The sequence below is a fragment of the Perissodus microlepis genome, chromosome 12 (assembly GCF_051167445.1).
Source record: "Perissodus microlepis isolate ML-2025 ecotype Zambia chromosome 12, ASM5116744v1, whole genome shotgun sequence".
Classification (NCBI taxonomy): Eukaryota; Metazoa; Chordata; class Actinopteri; order Cichliformes; family Cichlidae; genus Perissodus; species Perissodus microlepis.
This window is the reverse complement of record NC_140472.1, coordinates 30050887-30067874: the sequence shown is the minus strand read 5'-3', so window position 1 is coordinate 30067874 and position 16988 is coordinate 30050887. Positions and strand designations below refer to the sequence as shown.

Genomic DNA, 16988 nt, shown 5'->3' with positions numbered 1-16988 from the left:
GAGACGCCAAAATATGAACCCCATGTGTTCCAAGGGCCGCTTCCTTTGCAATTTTATCTGCAAAGGCGTTGCCTAGTACAATGGGGTCAGTGCCACGTGTGTGTGCTGCACATTTACAAACCGCAACTTTACTAGGCAGTAAGACTGCTTTCAACAGGGCCTGCAAAAGTGTCGCATGCTCCACAGGTTTCCCTGTTGATGTTGTCATGCCTCGTCTTGACCACTGAGCGGCAAAGAAATGAAGTGTAGCATATGCATACTGACTGTCTGTATATATAGTCACTGCCTGCCCTTCAGCTGCTTTGCAGGCTTCCGTCAGAGCCACTATCTCAGCTGCTTGGGCAGACATGGAATGTGATAACTGCCCAGCACGGATGACCTGCACATCATCCACAACAGCAAAGCCCGTTTTAGTCTTTCCCTCTGCTGTTTTAAAACTGGAACCATCAACAAACCAAACCTTGCCCTCAGTGAGTGGTATGTCCGTTAAATCACTTCTAGGTTTACACTGTGTTTCTACATGCTCACTACACACATGTGGTGTACCCTCCTCCTCTGTGGGCAACAATGTAGAGGGATTCAAAGTTGTACACCGCTTAATAGTTATGTGTGGCTGGGAGAGCAACAGTGACATTAGAGATAAGTGTCTTGCAGGTGACAAGAATGTCATTTTAGTCTGCAACAATAAAACATCCACCTCATGTGGAACTAGCAGGGTCGAAGGGTGAAACAAAACAATTTCACCAGAACACTTTACGGCTTCAGCGGCTGCACACACAGATCGCACACAGTGAGGTAAGGCACAAGCCACTGGATCCAGCCTCTTAGAATAATAAGCTACTGGCTTCATTCCACCTCCACATTTTTGTGCTAACATGGATGTCATAAAATCCTTTACAGTCAACAGTTTGAACAAAAGGCTTATTATAATCTGGAAGTCCTAAAACCGATGCTCCTGTCAGCATCTGTTTCAGCATGCACAGAGCTTGCTCCCCCTCAGGGGTCCAACTTAAACTTTCTGACATAGCCAAAGGTTTACTGTACATCATATCTAATAATGGCTGTGCAATTTCAGAGTAATGGGGCATCCACGATCGACAGAAATTTAGCAACCCTAGGAATTGCATCATATGTTTCTTTGTCACTGGCCTAGGTGCTGCCAAGATAGCTGTTTTCCTCTCTGGATGTATGCTTTTCCCTGCTGCACTAAGCAGATGTCCTAAAAATTTCACTTCTGTCTTTACCCACTGTAGCTTTGAAAGTGAGGCCTTGTTACCTGTCTCAGCTAAGTGAGTCAGCAATGCCAATGATATGTCTTTACAGTTCTTCTCTGAATTGGATGCAATTAAAATGTCATCGACATATACCAACATCTGTGAATGTGATGGAATCACAAAATCAGACAGACAATTTGTAATATTCTGTGTGAAAATTGTAGGACTATCACAAAAACCTTGCGGCAGTCTGGTGTATGTATATTTTTTGCCTTGATACGTGAAACCAAACCAGCCTTGTGAATTCTCATGTACTGGTATGGAAAAGAAAGCATTACTTAAATCTACCACAGTGAAGTGTGTCATGTCTGGCTTAAGCTGATTTAACAAGGTGTGGGGGTCGGGGACGCATGGAGCTATACTCTCCACTGCCTGATTTACAGCTCTTAAATCTTGAATCATGCGCCACGACTGTGAATCAGCCTTTCTAACTGGGAAGATGGGTGTGTTACATACTGCTTGTGGAGCTTCAACTAGTATCCCTGCTTTAATCATATCCTCTATTACTGGTTTAATGCCTTCCACTGCATCAGGCTTCAAGGGATATTGTTTCACTCTTGGCCTAAAAGACGTTTTGGGCTTTATTACTACTGGACTCGCTGTCGTTATTAACCCCACATCAGTCTTCCCAGTAGACCAGAGCTTCTCTGGGACCTGTTTAAGCTCCGGGTGATCTTTGACATCTACAACATATCATTCTGCTGTGTCATTCTCACTCCCCTGTAAATGTGTTTGTGGTGTAGTATGTGTCACCCATCCCAGTTTTTTACGAAAGATGCTGTGCTGCATGTCTGTCTCCCAACCCCCTCCAGCTTGCTGCCACATTCCAACACTCTCCCCCTGTCTCACCAAAGATGTTAAGTCTGTCCACTCAGCCGTGCCACTCTTTGTCAGTGAAATATGTGGTGTTTGCCCTGTAAAAAGTTGTTGTGCAGCTTCAGAAAGGATCACACTACATCCAGCCATGGTTTCACCATCAGTATATATTGCTTTTATGGTGATTCTCTGTGGCCCTAATTTCAGCACTTTATCTGTGTAGGCCTCATCAGGCCCAGGCATGGTCTTAAATCTCAGTGTGACATGCAAGTCTTCTGGTGGCTGTATGTCATGGCTAGTTGTCAACATTTCCTCAGCTGCAGCTAACAGTTTACAGTTTATTTGATCAGGTCTGGAGGCCGACAGGTCGAGTGTCCAGTAATAATGCAAATCCCCACTGTCCTGATGAACCATTGTCTCAGCAGTTTCACCTTTTCCTGCAGCTATCATCCCAATGGATGTTGGAATTATTGAAATTCCAAGTTTCATCATCATATCTCTTCCCAAGAGGTTCACCGGACAAGTTGGGCACATTACAACTGAACCCTGAGCTGCCTCTCCTGTGGTAGGATCTCTAATCCACACTGGTTTAGAGATTCTATGCTGATTTAACTGACCATTTGCAGACTTCACATAAATTGTGCCATTTGAAGGATCAACTCCTGACACATGATCTTTTAAAACAGTTTTATCTGCACCTGAATCACACAGAAATTGAACAGTTTTACCTTGCACAGTTAACGTGCGAACTGGTTTTACTTCTTTTCCTGACAGATTTAACAATACTTCAGTCAAATCTAGAGTCTGAAACACAGGCTGTTGTAAATTCTGGCAAGCTAAGGGATCATTTGTACATGTATGTGTGTTAGCAGTGTCAACAGGTGCTAGTCATTTATTATAATAAGGGTTTCTTGGATCAGGGCGTTTATACTCTTCAGGCATGCGATCAGGACACTCCCTTGCGTGCTGGCCCATTTCCCCACATGCATAGCATCTATCATTACTTTTCCCACGGTTCCTCCCAAACTGCCATGAGCCTCTACCTCTCCTATTCCTGCCTCTATTTTGCTCTCTTCCAGCCTGTCCCTGAAACAAAATTTCACCTGCTAAAAAAGCAGCGGCCTCAGAGCTTTGTGACTTCTTTTTTTTATTTTTAATGACTTCCTGTGCATGGCGGGCCCAGTTCATGCATTCAACGGACCCGTCAGTGTTATGACTAACATTTTGTTTTCTAATAAAATCAGCAATGGGTGAATGAAAGCCATTCATCAGAGCATGTTTTAACTGCTGCTGATATGGGCTGGCCTTCTCTGCACTCTCTTCAAGGCCGCTATGTTCTTTGAAAACTTCCTCTAATCTCGCCCTGAACTCATTTTGTTGTAATCTACTGAAGCTTTAAAAGTATTTCTAAGACGCTCATAAACCCCATCAACTTGGCCTCTTAAATTTGCATGGCCATAGGGTAGGACGGTATTACCATCCCTCCCTGTGTAGGTGCCTCGCACCCGAGCCCAGTTATATGTGAGACACTTCCTAAAGGTGGCTTCTGTTTCCTGACCGTTTAAGCGGTACGAGGAGCAGAGTTGCTTGTGTCGGGCGATAAATTCATCAACATTAGTCAACGGGTTTCCTAAATCTTTACATGCCTCTGCACATTCAGATTCAGTCCATGGCCTGTAAACACAAATAACACGGCTTCGGTCATCTTCAACACCAAAATGGGGATTCGCAACCTCCACCATGGGAAAGGTATCATGGAAAGGGTAGGCAGGCATACCAGCTGCACTCGCCTCATCCCTTTTAGTTTGGGATCTAGTGTTATAAGGGCTTAAATATCGTGCTGCGGCCTCCCCAAACTCCTGCCGTACTCTATCCTCCTCCTCTCTCTCTCTCTTCTCCTGCTCCTGCTTTTCTTCCTCCTCTCTGGCCTCTCTCTCTCTCTCTAATGCTGCTCTACGCTGTTGGTCCTTTAACGTCAGCACCACTGAAGTAGACCGCACCGTCTCATCTTCAGGTTTCACAGCTAATGCCTGCAAAGCTGCTCTCTTCGCATTCACTGCCTCCTGTCTTTTCTGCGCCTGCTCTAACCACAATTTAGCGGACGCCAGTTGTAACTCTCCTGTTTCAATTTCCCTTTCACACAAGCTGCCTTTACTGTCAACTGGTCTACTAACATTTGACATTGTCCTACAACCAATTTACCTTCAAAATCATATTTCTTCCGCCAATGTCCTAAATACTTTGCGCTACCGGGAGCGAATTTCATCATAAACTTCTCGTCACCCTCTGACACACTCTTGGTTGCTTGGGAACCCATAATAACAACAACCGCTGCTGACGTCACAGACCACGTGTTCTGCTCCACACACACTCACACAACAACAACAACGAAAACAACAACGACAACGACAACAACACAAAATAGGCCTATCGTCCAGCACAGTCTGGACCCCGCGGAACTTCTCAACGCCCCACAAAGTGGCGGAGAACTCACCTCTCGCTCCACAAAGCAGCGAGGAACCTCTCGCTCCACAAAGCAGCGAGGAACCCAGTTATCGCTCCACAAAGCAGCGAAAAACTCACTTATCGCTCCACAAAGTAGCGAACTTCTCAACGCCTCACAAAGTGGCGGAGACTGCACAACCACACGGTTATAGAGTCGGGCTCTTTAAACTTACTTGGTGTTGCTCATTGCGTGTAGCATCAGTCCCGAATCCCGTCAATCGTCATCCATCGAGGAGAAAAAACAGACGGCTAATCCACCGGCCCGATGACGAATTCTCACGCCTCGGGACTTTGCTGCAGGACCTCTATAAGTCCTGGCTGATGTCAGTCTGTCGGCGTGTCTCTTTTCCCCTCGGTGAACGTCAACTCCAGGGATCCGGCTCGAAGGACCAATTAATGATAGGTTTGTAACATAAACCTATTCGCTGGAACGTTAAAGACAATTTGCTACGCAGCAAAAAGCAAGACACAAGGCACCAAAGTTCTCTGGTTTACTCATGCATGAGGGAGACCTGCCTGGAGCCAAGTGTCGTCCCACCACTTGACCTCTGTCAGACTCTCAGCCAGGTTCCCCATAGCACTCCTTTTATTGTGGTTACATGAATATGCATAGGGTCATTAACATATAACATCTTACATAGGTATACATGTGAACAAAGAATACTGTGTGTGTGTGTGTGTGTGTGGGGGGGGGGGGGGGGGGGGGTCAGAGTGTGACCCCATAAACGACTTCCCTTAACCTGCTGGTCTGGAAAATCCAACAGTTCATCTATATGTAAAAAAGCACTTAGACTAAAACAGACATAGCTACGTTAATCCTACCGTAAAACAATAAAACAAGGTACGATCTCTTCCCATGCTCCCAGGATGTAGGTGTGCATTCCAGCGTGGAATGCACACCAAGCATTTGCAGCCTGTTAAAGATCACACATCCTATCACTACACAATTGATTATACACCTCTAAGCATATATGGTTAAATATTTCCTAATACAAATGACAATAATAAAATCTAAACCCATCACTTTGGATATTAGTTTGTTTGTCAATAAGAAAAACGGGGTTTTAACATTTATTGAAATCAGAGCAGCAGGAGACTGTATATAAAACACTAATTAAATGACAAAAAAAAGCCCCTTGCACTCTCTCTTGGGGAAATAGATAAGAGTCATTACCTGTTCCCCCAATATTAACCATTCAAGGTTTGAGACATTGTATTTTATTTTTGCTTTTCATAGAAATATGTTCATAACTTGGGAACAAATTCTACCAGAGCCAGCTTGTAGGAAGTTATGAAAAGGCATGAACTACAGTAAATTAAGAAAACAAAATGTACAACTACTACTGAGAAATGCTAGCTGACTCATAAGGCTGCACACTCTGACCTGAATGCCCCCAAAAAATTTCTCCATTAGTTTCAGTCAATAAATGCATCATAATTTACCTTGGATTCTTAACATATAATATATCTGTATTTATTCTTGATTTGGGCATTCACATACAGCTAAATATTTAGGAATCATGAATCTCTTGAGAAAAGAGCAAGACAAAACTCATTTAAAAACCCATATCTTTGGCACCTTTTCTCCATTTTTCCCCTTTCTCACTCCCGTTCATCGTTCCCTGCCTTTTTGACAAATGGGAACGCATAAGCGTGGTTATAAAACCCACATTCTTCTGATTTAATTAATGCTATCGCCCCTCCTGTCCCTTCTTTGTATGCTCTTACAGTGGCAGCTGGCAGATTTCTTTGCCCTTAATAGCTTCATCTCAGGGTTAATGAGGGCCTGTTTTAGACCCGAACGCCCTGCAGGATTCCCTCATTAGAGCAGAGATCGAACCGGTGGTAGCAGCCCTTGGCGCCACAGGAATCACATTATTTTATATGCTGCCTCACCTATGGTCTTTTCAGTCAAGGGTTGCTCTGCGAACAAGTGTTAATATACCATAGAATGTGGGGAGTTATACACTGATGTTACACAGACGATTATGTGGACAGTGGGGGTTGAGTGGAATAAGGGAAACGGGTTCATTTATGTCATGTGAGTGGCTGTAGGTGACAATGTACACGCCTGTGTCAGAAATTAATAAGGGCACAGGGTGCAAATGCACTTAAAAACTCGTAAAATGAATGTGAAAATAAAAATTAGGGTCAGAAAAAGGCTGCCACTAATGAGAAGACCTCTCTCTTACATTCCCCCCTGTTCACATTGTAGTTATTTATCTATTAAATGGTCTCAGTATCATTGTGTTTTTGCCACCTGAGACATTGCAGATGATTCACAGCATAAAAGCCTGTGGTTCAGTAATTCTTTTTATTGTATTGTGTGCAAAAAAATAATAGCTTTTTTAGGTGAAAAAAGACACATTGCCAAGAAAAATTATGCTAAAGAATGAAAAAAAAATACAAAAATAAAATGTAACTCCTGAAAAACACACTGACAAAAGGAAACACGATTAATAATAACACTCGAGATAGACTAGTTGCGAGAGGTAAAAAAAAAAAAAAAAAAAAAATCTGTATCTAGTATTTTGAAATATCAGAAAAGAAATATTGGTTTTTAATGTTTAAAATAAGACAAATCTAATAACAAAATAGCTATTCACAAAGACCAGCTCATCTCATAGTCATTGAAATGGCCTCTATAAAAGACCTTATGTGTTATAATGGGATTCTGAATTTACAGCATGTCTCTTCTTTGGTGTCTAGGTAAAAGCACAATAGAAAGGTTACCGGCTCAGAAAATAAGGTGGCGTGCAGCTTTTAAATTGCAGGTCTCAGAGCTGCCTGCAGATATTTATTGCATTGTTTAAAAGTGCAGAAAAAGTATCACTAAAACCAAATATTTCAGACCTTCAGAGCTTCATTGGTGCTTAATGATTCTGGGTTCAGACCTTTTTAAAAATATTCATGTGCCATTCTCATGCTAAGTACCGAGATTGGTTGAACACTGGCCAAAATCACTGGTTCTGATATGCACATTTGCCTCTACAAAATCTCTCAGGAACACGAGACTGATCTATTGCTGTTATTCTGTAGGAAGTTGAATCGACTGACAGCAAAGTAACACACAGTAAAAGAAAAAAAAATGTTGTGAAAGTGGTACAAAGAAGTACAAACAAAACAAAACAGCAGTGAACCCTGGACAAGCATTTTAATCGATGGAGAGGGCTCCAGCACCCAAAAGGCATCACAAATGACATTCAGTCATTTCTACTTTAATAGCAACTTTAAAAACAAAAAGCAAAAAACAAAACAAAGAAAATTCCTACTTTTTAGTCAGAGACAACCAGGTGTTGTAAAACAGAGTGCAATTCAGTCTTTGTGACAGACACACAGGGGAAAGGGTGTCAAGAGAAGTTATCTATTGCCAATTAGAATATATCAGGTGCAGGTGCAATCAGTTCAACTGGGCATAGAGACAAAAAACTGCAACAGCAGTTCTTGTTGTAGTTTTTGTAGTAATCTTTGATTCTTTTTTGTGTTTACTTTTCTGCTTCCTCAATAATTGGAAACTATTGTGAGAACCTAAACATTTGTCATGACTTAATATGACACAGGCGTTAGTATATTGCCATCCACAGATGGTATTCAGACATATTCATTATCTGTTTGTGAAATGATTTAGAGGTTATAGTGGTGACACATCATATGGAATGACACACATCAGTGTACACACAATAGTCGTCCAGATAAAAATCAGCCTGTCTGATCATACGTGTGAGTACCACATCTCTGTGTAGAGGCTACATTACTGATATCTACCGCAAAACCATCTCAGTTCAGTTCAGTTTTATTTATATAGCACGGAATCTCAAAGCGCTTTAGATGGAAATACTTTGGTTTCAGATGCACATACATATAGATGGCTTTAGAACATGCCTATACTAATACTAATACTACACAATCAACGTATACACTCAATAAAGAATTTAAAACCTGCAAAGATATTTTTCCTTATGAATATATTTCTTCTCTTCCTCCTTTTTATTTTAGCAATGAGGGCAACCCTTTGCTTCAAATCGAAGTTGAACCTACATCAGACGTGAGTATGACCTTTGTTGTGCTTTCAGCGTGTGTGGATCTAGTTTTGTTCAGTCCTTGCATTGCTGATAGTACTGACAATTATGTCAGTAATATCAGTGTGTAATTGCTGGTGAATGCGAATGAAGACTAAATACCACTCTCACCAACACTTGTCACAGTCATTTGCGTTGTTCTCTCATTTAGCATAATTTGTCTCAGCTCTGTGAGGAGCCTTTAGGTAAGTTATGCGTCAAAAGCAACAAGAAGGAAAAGACATCTTCGCTGCTCGTCATTGCTATTTCTATAACAATGATATCATTTGAGAAAATGTGATGCAGATTGCGTTGAATGATATTCCAGCAGGCGCCTTGGAGTAGGTCATTTTCTCTCTTGCGGTGCATTATATTTAAAATCAAATCAGAGTAAATCAACCACTTTTCCCTGTGGTTGTTTTCCCTTTTTTTATCAGTCTATTTTTTATTGGTAACAGTCTAAACAGTCAGTATTTCAAGTGCAAACAGCCAGAGAAAAATCATTATATATAGAGGCAACACAGACATACAGTATGTGTTTGTTTTTTTTCATATACAATCCTGTTTATAAGTAAAATAGTACTAAATACATTCACTTCTAAGCTAAAATATATCACATCATATGCTATACTCATTGTAAAATATATATTGTTACAGGGAAAGATGATTTATTTATGTATTTATGTATGTATAAAATGAAAAATTGACATTACCATCTGATAAAAACTGTTCATCCTGGGAATACAGAGCTTTTGCTACATCTAAAGCTTGGTGGGTTGGAGAAGCTTTTTGCCGATAATTATGCTTCTCTTAAATGGCACTTGTATAAAAAAAATAATAAAACATCCATCTGCTATCTTGCTGGAATGATTTAACACTATCTTTTTGTGTATAATGGCATTTTGATTCCATACATGTGTAAGAAATTCAAGCTACCCACAGTTCAATTTTGCTTTATCACAGAATGAGGAAGGCAATGATGAGGACTCTGGTGATGAGTTTGAGGAGATGAACTTGTCGCTCCTGTCGGCTCGAAACTTCCCACGTAAGGCCAGTCAGACCAGTATCTTCCTGCAGGAATGGGACATCCCCTTTGAGCAACTAGAGATTGGGGAGATGATTGGTAAGGGTCGCTTTGGAAAGGTTTTCCATGGACGATGGCACGGCGAGGTCGCCATTCGCTTAATTGACATTGAGCGTGATAACGAAGACCAGCTGAAGGCCTTCAAACGTGAGGTGATGGCCTACCGAAACACTCGCCATGAAAATGTGGTGCTCTTTATGGGGGCCTGCATGAGCCCACCACATCTGGCCATCATTACCAGGTAAGGATAAAGATCTAAGTTTGAATTAAGGTGTCCCTGATAAAGCTCTACACCTCTGACAGACACTGATCACACTTAAGTACTGTTTGCTATATTGTGTGATTGTCCTCTCTACCGGCTCACAAGCTGAGCTTCACTACAAAAAGCAGCTAATGAACACTTGAATGTAGCTACCTGTCAAGGACTTGGAGAGAAACATGAACAAATGCACTGAGGATTTTATATTTTGTTTTGTTACATGGCAGCAAAGAAAAAGGGATACAAGCAAACAGTTTACCAGCAACAGATTACTTAATTTAGAAACTAAATAAAAAATGACTTGAATTTCAGAATTAACGAGAAAGTAATCTGAGTACCTTAAAGAATTAACATGTCATGTCTTATAGTTTAATGTCCAGAAATAATATTGAATAATAAGGAAACTACAATATTTGCATGGCCTAAAAGGTCAGTTAAAGTGCCACTTTAAAATAATACAAGTTGAGTTTGAAGAACTTTTTAAAACGACCTCTATTGTTCTTTATAATTGCAGTCATAATGGTGTCCGTCAATAGCCCTATATTAGAATATGTTATAGTACATAATGGTTCATTTGAGCTTTCATGTTTGAGCAGGCTGCAAAAATAATATACAGATGGCAATGAAAAGAATGCTGACCATAAAACAAATGAAAGTGCAGTGCAATTATAAAAAGCAATATAATGAGACTCCATAAATGGATCATCGCAGATAAAATGCAGAAATGTTCATATGGGTTATCTGTAGGGAAAAAAATTATATAACTCTAACCAGCGTAACTGTCTGTCTGTCTGTCCATCCATCCAGCCATCCATCCATCCATCCATCCATCTGTCTTTGTCTATCTGTCTGTCTGTCTGTCTGATATGTGTTTAGTTCAGAGTGTCAAAAGTAAAACTTGTTTAATTACATATACAATAAGATACTGAAACACAAATAAAAACAGTAAAATTAAAATTAAAAAACAATGTAGGAAGACTGAGGACTTTACTGTGGTATAATAACAAATGTAGATTAGGCCTGAAACAGTGTCAAAACTGTTGAAAATAGCTTGTTGAATTACTACTTTTCCAGTAAAAAAAAAAATCATTATGCATTGTATGGTAATATTGGTCATGAGTTCATCATTTTCACAGCTCTAAAATGTGTAGTTTGGTCTGCTTCTGAACTTGAGAGAATGACCATTTTATGGCTTTGACAGTCAGTCCTGGTCACCTAGCATTCATTCTAGATCAGCCACAGACCTTCCCTCCTTTAGAAATATGAGTTTAGAGTGTCTGACAATGGGATGTGGAGAGGTTATGATTAGAGCAGGCTGCTGCTGTTGCTGAATAGATGAACCAACCACTCACCATTGCAATAGTGCATTTGTCTTCACTACAGTGCAACAGCAGATAATATGAGGTTAGAGTGGACTTGAAGATTCCTCTCTCTTTAATTATTTCATGTATTAGTGTTTACATTTAGGCAGATTTAAGTACTGTAAGTATTTTGCCACTTATAACAATTAAGAGAAAGGTTGTTTTCTTGTTAAAGAACATCACGAGGAGTACTCTCATTTAATTAATTAGCAGAGCTAATGACGTTCAGAAGGAAATTATTGCCCGTCCTATTGTAATCTACATAGGCTGTGAACAACAAGGAAGTCTTGCAATTTTTATACATTGTCTCTGCATATATTTGTTTTGAAGGGACTGTCTATCTCTTACTAAATGTACAACTTTAAATATGATTTGGGAAGCAAAGCTACATGCACAAATGCACTAATCCCTTCCATCATATTTGCTGTTTTAAATGACCAGTTGTATGATTTCTGAGATATTGCATCTGATGCCAGTTGAAATTGCTGTATGCACAGGGGAGCTAACAGGTGAGCTGGCTGCTTCTCAGAAATCCTCGCTGGTGATTGCTGAAAATAATAGCGAATGTCAGTGCAACAGGTGGCTTTGTTATCCACTAATACTCTGCTTCTCACATCACAAGGATAAAAAAAAGTTACTACAAAATAGTCTTGATATTACTCATGTAGACCAAAGTGCAAAACGAAGTACACTGGTTTATTAAAGATTTCAGGCTGCATTAATAGGAACATAAATATTGATTGAAACGTTTTCCTTTAACTGTTTCCGTTATGTTGGTTGATTTTGTTGGGCATAGAGGATACAGTGATATTACTGCTGGATTTTATTCATGTAAATTGCATAATTCATTTTGAAGCACAAAGGTGATTTTCAGAATGTTAAGGTGGACTCATTAGTTTTCCATCATCTTGTCTTCCATTAAATACACCCTTTCTTCTTAGACTAGATTATCCATATCATATTTGCCGTAGGTATAAAAGTAACTGTCATAAGACATAATGTCTGCATAAAAATTTCAACTGGCTTTAGATTTAACCAGCCAGCATTTGTTAGTTAGATTTCTGTGTTTAATAAAAGACGTGTAAAGAGAGGTTTTAAATATAAAAAATGAGGCTGTCATGAGATTGTTTCAGGAATGAATATGTATGAGCTGTTAGCTTCGGGTCCTTTGTTGGTCACCTGCATGGCACAGTTGGGGTTGAGGGCTTCAAGTGTGAGGCAGGGGGTGTTTGTTGAGCTGCCTATTAAAATGCCATTTTGATGGCACCCCTCCAGAAATATCACACTGTCTAGCTGAAATACAGTCTAGCTCCATTCTGGCTTACAGTGAACTTCCCTTTTAGTTCATAGGATGGCATTTTATCCTCTAACAGTGTCTCAAACTCCAGTAATGCATTCACACTCGTGAACTTCTGAACAAGTATTTTTTCTTTTTATGTAACACTGAACATTTAAAAGATGAGGATTAGATGAAGTGGAGAGAGGTGAAAATTGAGCACTCTAACAGTTAACCATTTTGTGGACTGTTTGAGTATTGGTCTCATTTCTTATGTATTTGTTTTTATTAGGGATGACAAAGAGACTCATTCAAGCCTGCAGTTAAGTTTACATCACATTGTTCAGACTATAAACATGTCAGGTGCTTGTTGATACTTTGATGATTAATTACAGCAGCACAGCATAGTGTGTGTTCACAGTCTAGGCACCCAGCTCACCACTCATCAATATGTAAGTAAAATTGGGGGTTTATAATTAACTATTCCCCTGAGTTTACAGGTGGATACTGGGGCAGTGGAGGGGTTTAAATTGTAGGCTGCAATGCTGGGTAGTGGACATTGACATGTAAGAGGGACACATTGGAGATTTTTTTGTAGCTTAACTAGACCACCAAAATGGGAGGCCATGTTTGGTATATGAAATGAGGACAGAAAGGCACGATATGTGTGTAAAACAGTGCAGCTCGAGTTCCCTGCTTCTTCTGCTTCTTTGCTCCATTTCATTTAAAATATGATTTCAAAACAATTTTGAGTTCTCTGTTAGAAGCAATATATAAGTATCAGTCCATTTACCATATTCACTTATCTTGTATGATTTTTTTTCTTTTATTCTTAGGAGAGCAGTACAGGAGTCCTTTATTTTAACTTCTTTGTATATGAGGTTTTAGCCCTGCACTTATCAGTTGCTTTTTACAAGCTTCATGAATCACTTCTCTTTGCAACTTTGATGTACAAAGCATGATTGAGACATATTGGAATGACAGGAAACCAGTGACAAACTAAGCTGAAAATACTCATTTAAAAGTTTCGAAAGGAATTTTTTAAGATTGACTTGTAACATCTAAATCATGTAGTGATTTTATCAAATTTGTATTACCTATTGGCATTGTTGTAAACCCTGAATTTTACTGTCTCTTCCAGCTTTTGTAAAGGCAGGACACTTTATTCTGTAGTGCGAGATGCCAAAGTTGTCCTGGATGTTAACAAGACACGACAGATTGCGCAAGAGATGGTCAAGGTAAAATAACTCTGCACTGATTTCTCCAAAACACTTCAGCAGAACGCCACGTATTACAAGGTGTCCCACCCTCCCTCCCTCTCTCTGTCCTCAGGGGATGGGCTACCTCCACGCAAAGGGGATCTTACACAAAGACATGAAGTCCAAGAATGTGTTTTATGACAATGGCAAAGTCGTCATCACTGACTTTGGGCTCTTCACCATATCTGGAGTTCTGCAGGCTGGCAGGTAATTATGTTCAATACACTTATGGGACAGGAACGCTTTCGTTAGCATTTGCAATACATGAATTAGTCTTGGAGAGAAACTGAAAGTTCTGACACGTGTAGTGCAGAGACAACAAAACCTTTGGTCCATGCAGTGGATACGCTGCACATTTGTGTGATGAAAATGTCATCTTGTTATGTATTTAAACCCTACTTTTTTATTATTACTGCATACATTTTTTAACACTGTTCAATTATAATGAATGGTGATGCTTCCTTTTCTGTTTTTGAAAACCTCTGTTGCAACATGTCTAATTTACATAACGGTTGTCATTAAGATTACATTCATGCGCAAATAATTGAAAACTGTTTTTTTTTTCTGTAAGTAATTACAGTTCCCATAAAAGCTTCACACTTGTCCCCTCAAGAACTCAAACAGTGTTAAACAGAAATGTCCAAGATATAAAGAAAACATGAGTAACCAGGTCAAGGAGGAGCAAATAAATTCAATAATGGCTGGATAAATTTGCCCTTACAAACAGTACAGCAGAACTATTTGTTCTGTGAATCATCAGCAATGGTTAAAATGCTCAAAATTATTTCCCATGCCAATGAAAAAATATATATGTATGACACCCAACATCTAGACTAACATCGAAACAACTAGTAGCTCAGTGTTTCAACATCTGTAAGAAACAATTGCATTGTAACTAGAGATTGACAAGGTACAACACATACTACTACACATACTATACTACAGCATTGGTGAGCCAGGACATCAGATCCAGGGGGAGATATCATCATTACCACCCTCCAAAATTAGGTACAGAGCCCCAAGAAGAACTGGTGGGTTGGAGGTGTTAATGGAGCTGACCTAAAAGAGAAGATCATGGCTAAGCTGGAAACCTGGAGTCTGACTACATGACTACATGAAGTACCCTCTGAAAGTCTACTAAGAGATGTGAATGCAGCATTATAGACAATCCCTACTGCGACCATCACTAAAACCAACTAGTTGATATATCCCAACAGTGGTCCTTTAGATGCTTTGCTATAAGCTTAAGGTAGTAAAGGGAAGTTAGCAAAATTATTAAAACTATAGTAAAAGTGTGATGAAAAAAGGGTTACCTAAGAAGTGCAACAACCTGAGGCCTTAGAAACACCCAACCAAAGACTGACCTCTGCACATCTTCAGTTATACCAGAGTGATAGAAGCCGGAAGAATAAACTAGCTGTTCTCCATTGAACCATCCAAGGTGTACTCTCAGTGGTGGAGGACAATAGGAGAGCAACCCCACCAAGGCTGAACACAGAGCAATACTGGAAGAGCATATGGGAGAATTGTATTGCAACACGTTACAACAATGCTCAGTGGCTTGCAAATCTAAGAGAAGGTCACAGCAACTTCCTTGAACAGGACCCAGTAACCATGAGAGTGGCAGATATAAAAGAAACAACTTCAAGTGTGAAGCTGGATAGTACCGGGACCTGATATGATTCACACCTACTGACTAAAGAAACTAACTGTGGTCCATGAACATCTGGCTGCTGCTAATGGATGAGACCCACCTGGAATGGCTAACTGAAAACCAGTCCTGATAGTCAAGGATACCCAGAAGGGCCTAGTTCCATCCAACTACTGGCCGATAATCTGCATTAGTGCCTTGTCAGGCATCATAGTGGCTGAGATGAACAAGCACATGGCTCAGTTCATCAGTTTGGCCTGGAAAGGAATCAGCATAGCACCAACTACTGGTAGGCAGATCAGTCATTTGAGACTGTAAGACCAGACTGACCAACCTGTGGGCTGCCTGGATTGACTACAAGAATGCCTATGACTCAGTGTCTCACACATGGATCCTGGAATGCTTAGAACTGATCAACAGGACCCTAAGAGCCTTCAACAGGAATTCAGTGGGGGATGTGGCGAAAAACACTGGAGGTAAACCTTAAGCTAGTTGCATAAGTGTGTTTATATTTTGTCACCATTGTTGTTCTGCATAGATTTAAATAACCTCGGATAAATCATTAACTAGGATACTGACTACTGCATAGAGCAAATGTCAGCCTTCTTCTCTATATCGATGACATCAAGCTCTATACCACCGATGCACACGACTAGGATCTACAGAATTTGGGCTGCCATTTCACTAGCTGGGCCCATGTCCTCATTTTAGGCTTGATAACGTTTTAGTAGGTAAAGTTGAATGGCTTGGGCATGAATTGAGCTGCGGTTTGGGAAAGGCCTTGAAGGGGAGTGGCGGCGGCTCCAGGGCCTGGCAGATCCCCATGTACTAAATAGAAGTGAAGAAGTTAAAGGATTGAAAAGGGGAGGGAGGGTGAGGCACGTAAACGAGAATGAACAGCTTGTAGAACTGAGGGAACCTATATAGATGAGAACTGGAAGGAGCATGTTTGGAGGCATGTTCCTGCTCCTGAAATTGCAATACTTTATCTACAGTTGAACTGGAGAAGTGTAGTTGGATGGTAACAAAAAGAGGAAATGCAATCAGAATGGAGGCGATTGCACTACCAGAAGGGAACATTGCAGACACTGAAGACAGCTACAAGTACCTGGGAATCCCACAAGCAAATGGGAGTCATGAAGAGCCTGCTAGGAAAGCTGTAATTACCAAATATCTCCCATGAGTAAGGCAAGTCCTGAGGAGTTAGCTGAATGGGAAGAACAAGATTTGGGCAATCAGCAGTGCCAGTGATCAGATACCCTGCTAGCCAAAGCAGCAGATAGAAGCCACTGACATCAAGACAAGAAAACTCCAAGGAAGTTGTCACCCCTCAACTCTGAGACTAAGGCTAAGCAGAAAGAAGAAGGCCAAGGACTAGAGAAAGTCTTAGGGCCACTATCCATGATGAAACAACATAGATCTATGAATTAATCAGGAAGATGGCC

General features: G+C 40.4%; 1 protein-coding gene across 3 annotated transcripts in view; it reads left to right on the top strand.

Annotated features, from left to right (window-relative positions):
- The window catches only part of ksr2 (kinase suppressor of ras 2), a 130646-nt gene that overhangs the window by 93988 nt on the left and 19670 nt on the right, over positions 1 to 16988 (top strand). For all 3 annotated transcript variants that reach the window (XM_084947452.1, XM_084947453.1, XM_084947451.1), the window contains 4 exons: positions 8592 to 8640; positions 9617 to 9978; positions 13775 to 13871; positions 13966 to 14099. In XM_084947452.1, coding sequence (XP_084803578.1) covers positions 8592 to 8640; positions 9617 to 9978; positions 13775 to 13871; positions 13966 to 14099 — 642 coding nt within the window. The remainder of the gene's footprint in view (positions 1 to 8591; positions 8641 to 9616; positions 9979 to 13774; positions 13872 to 13965; positions 14100 to 16988) is intronic.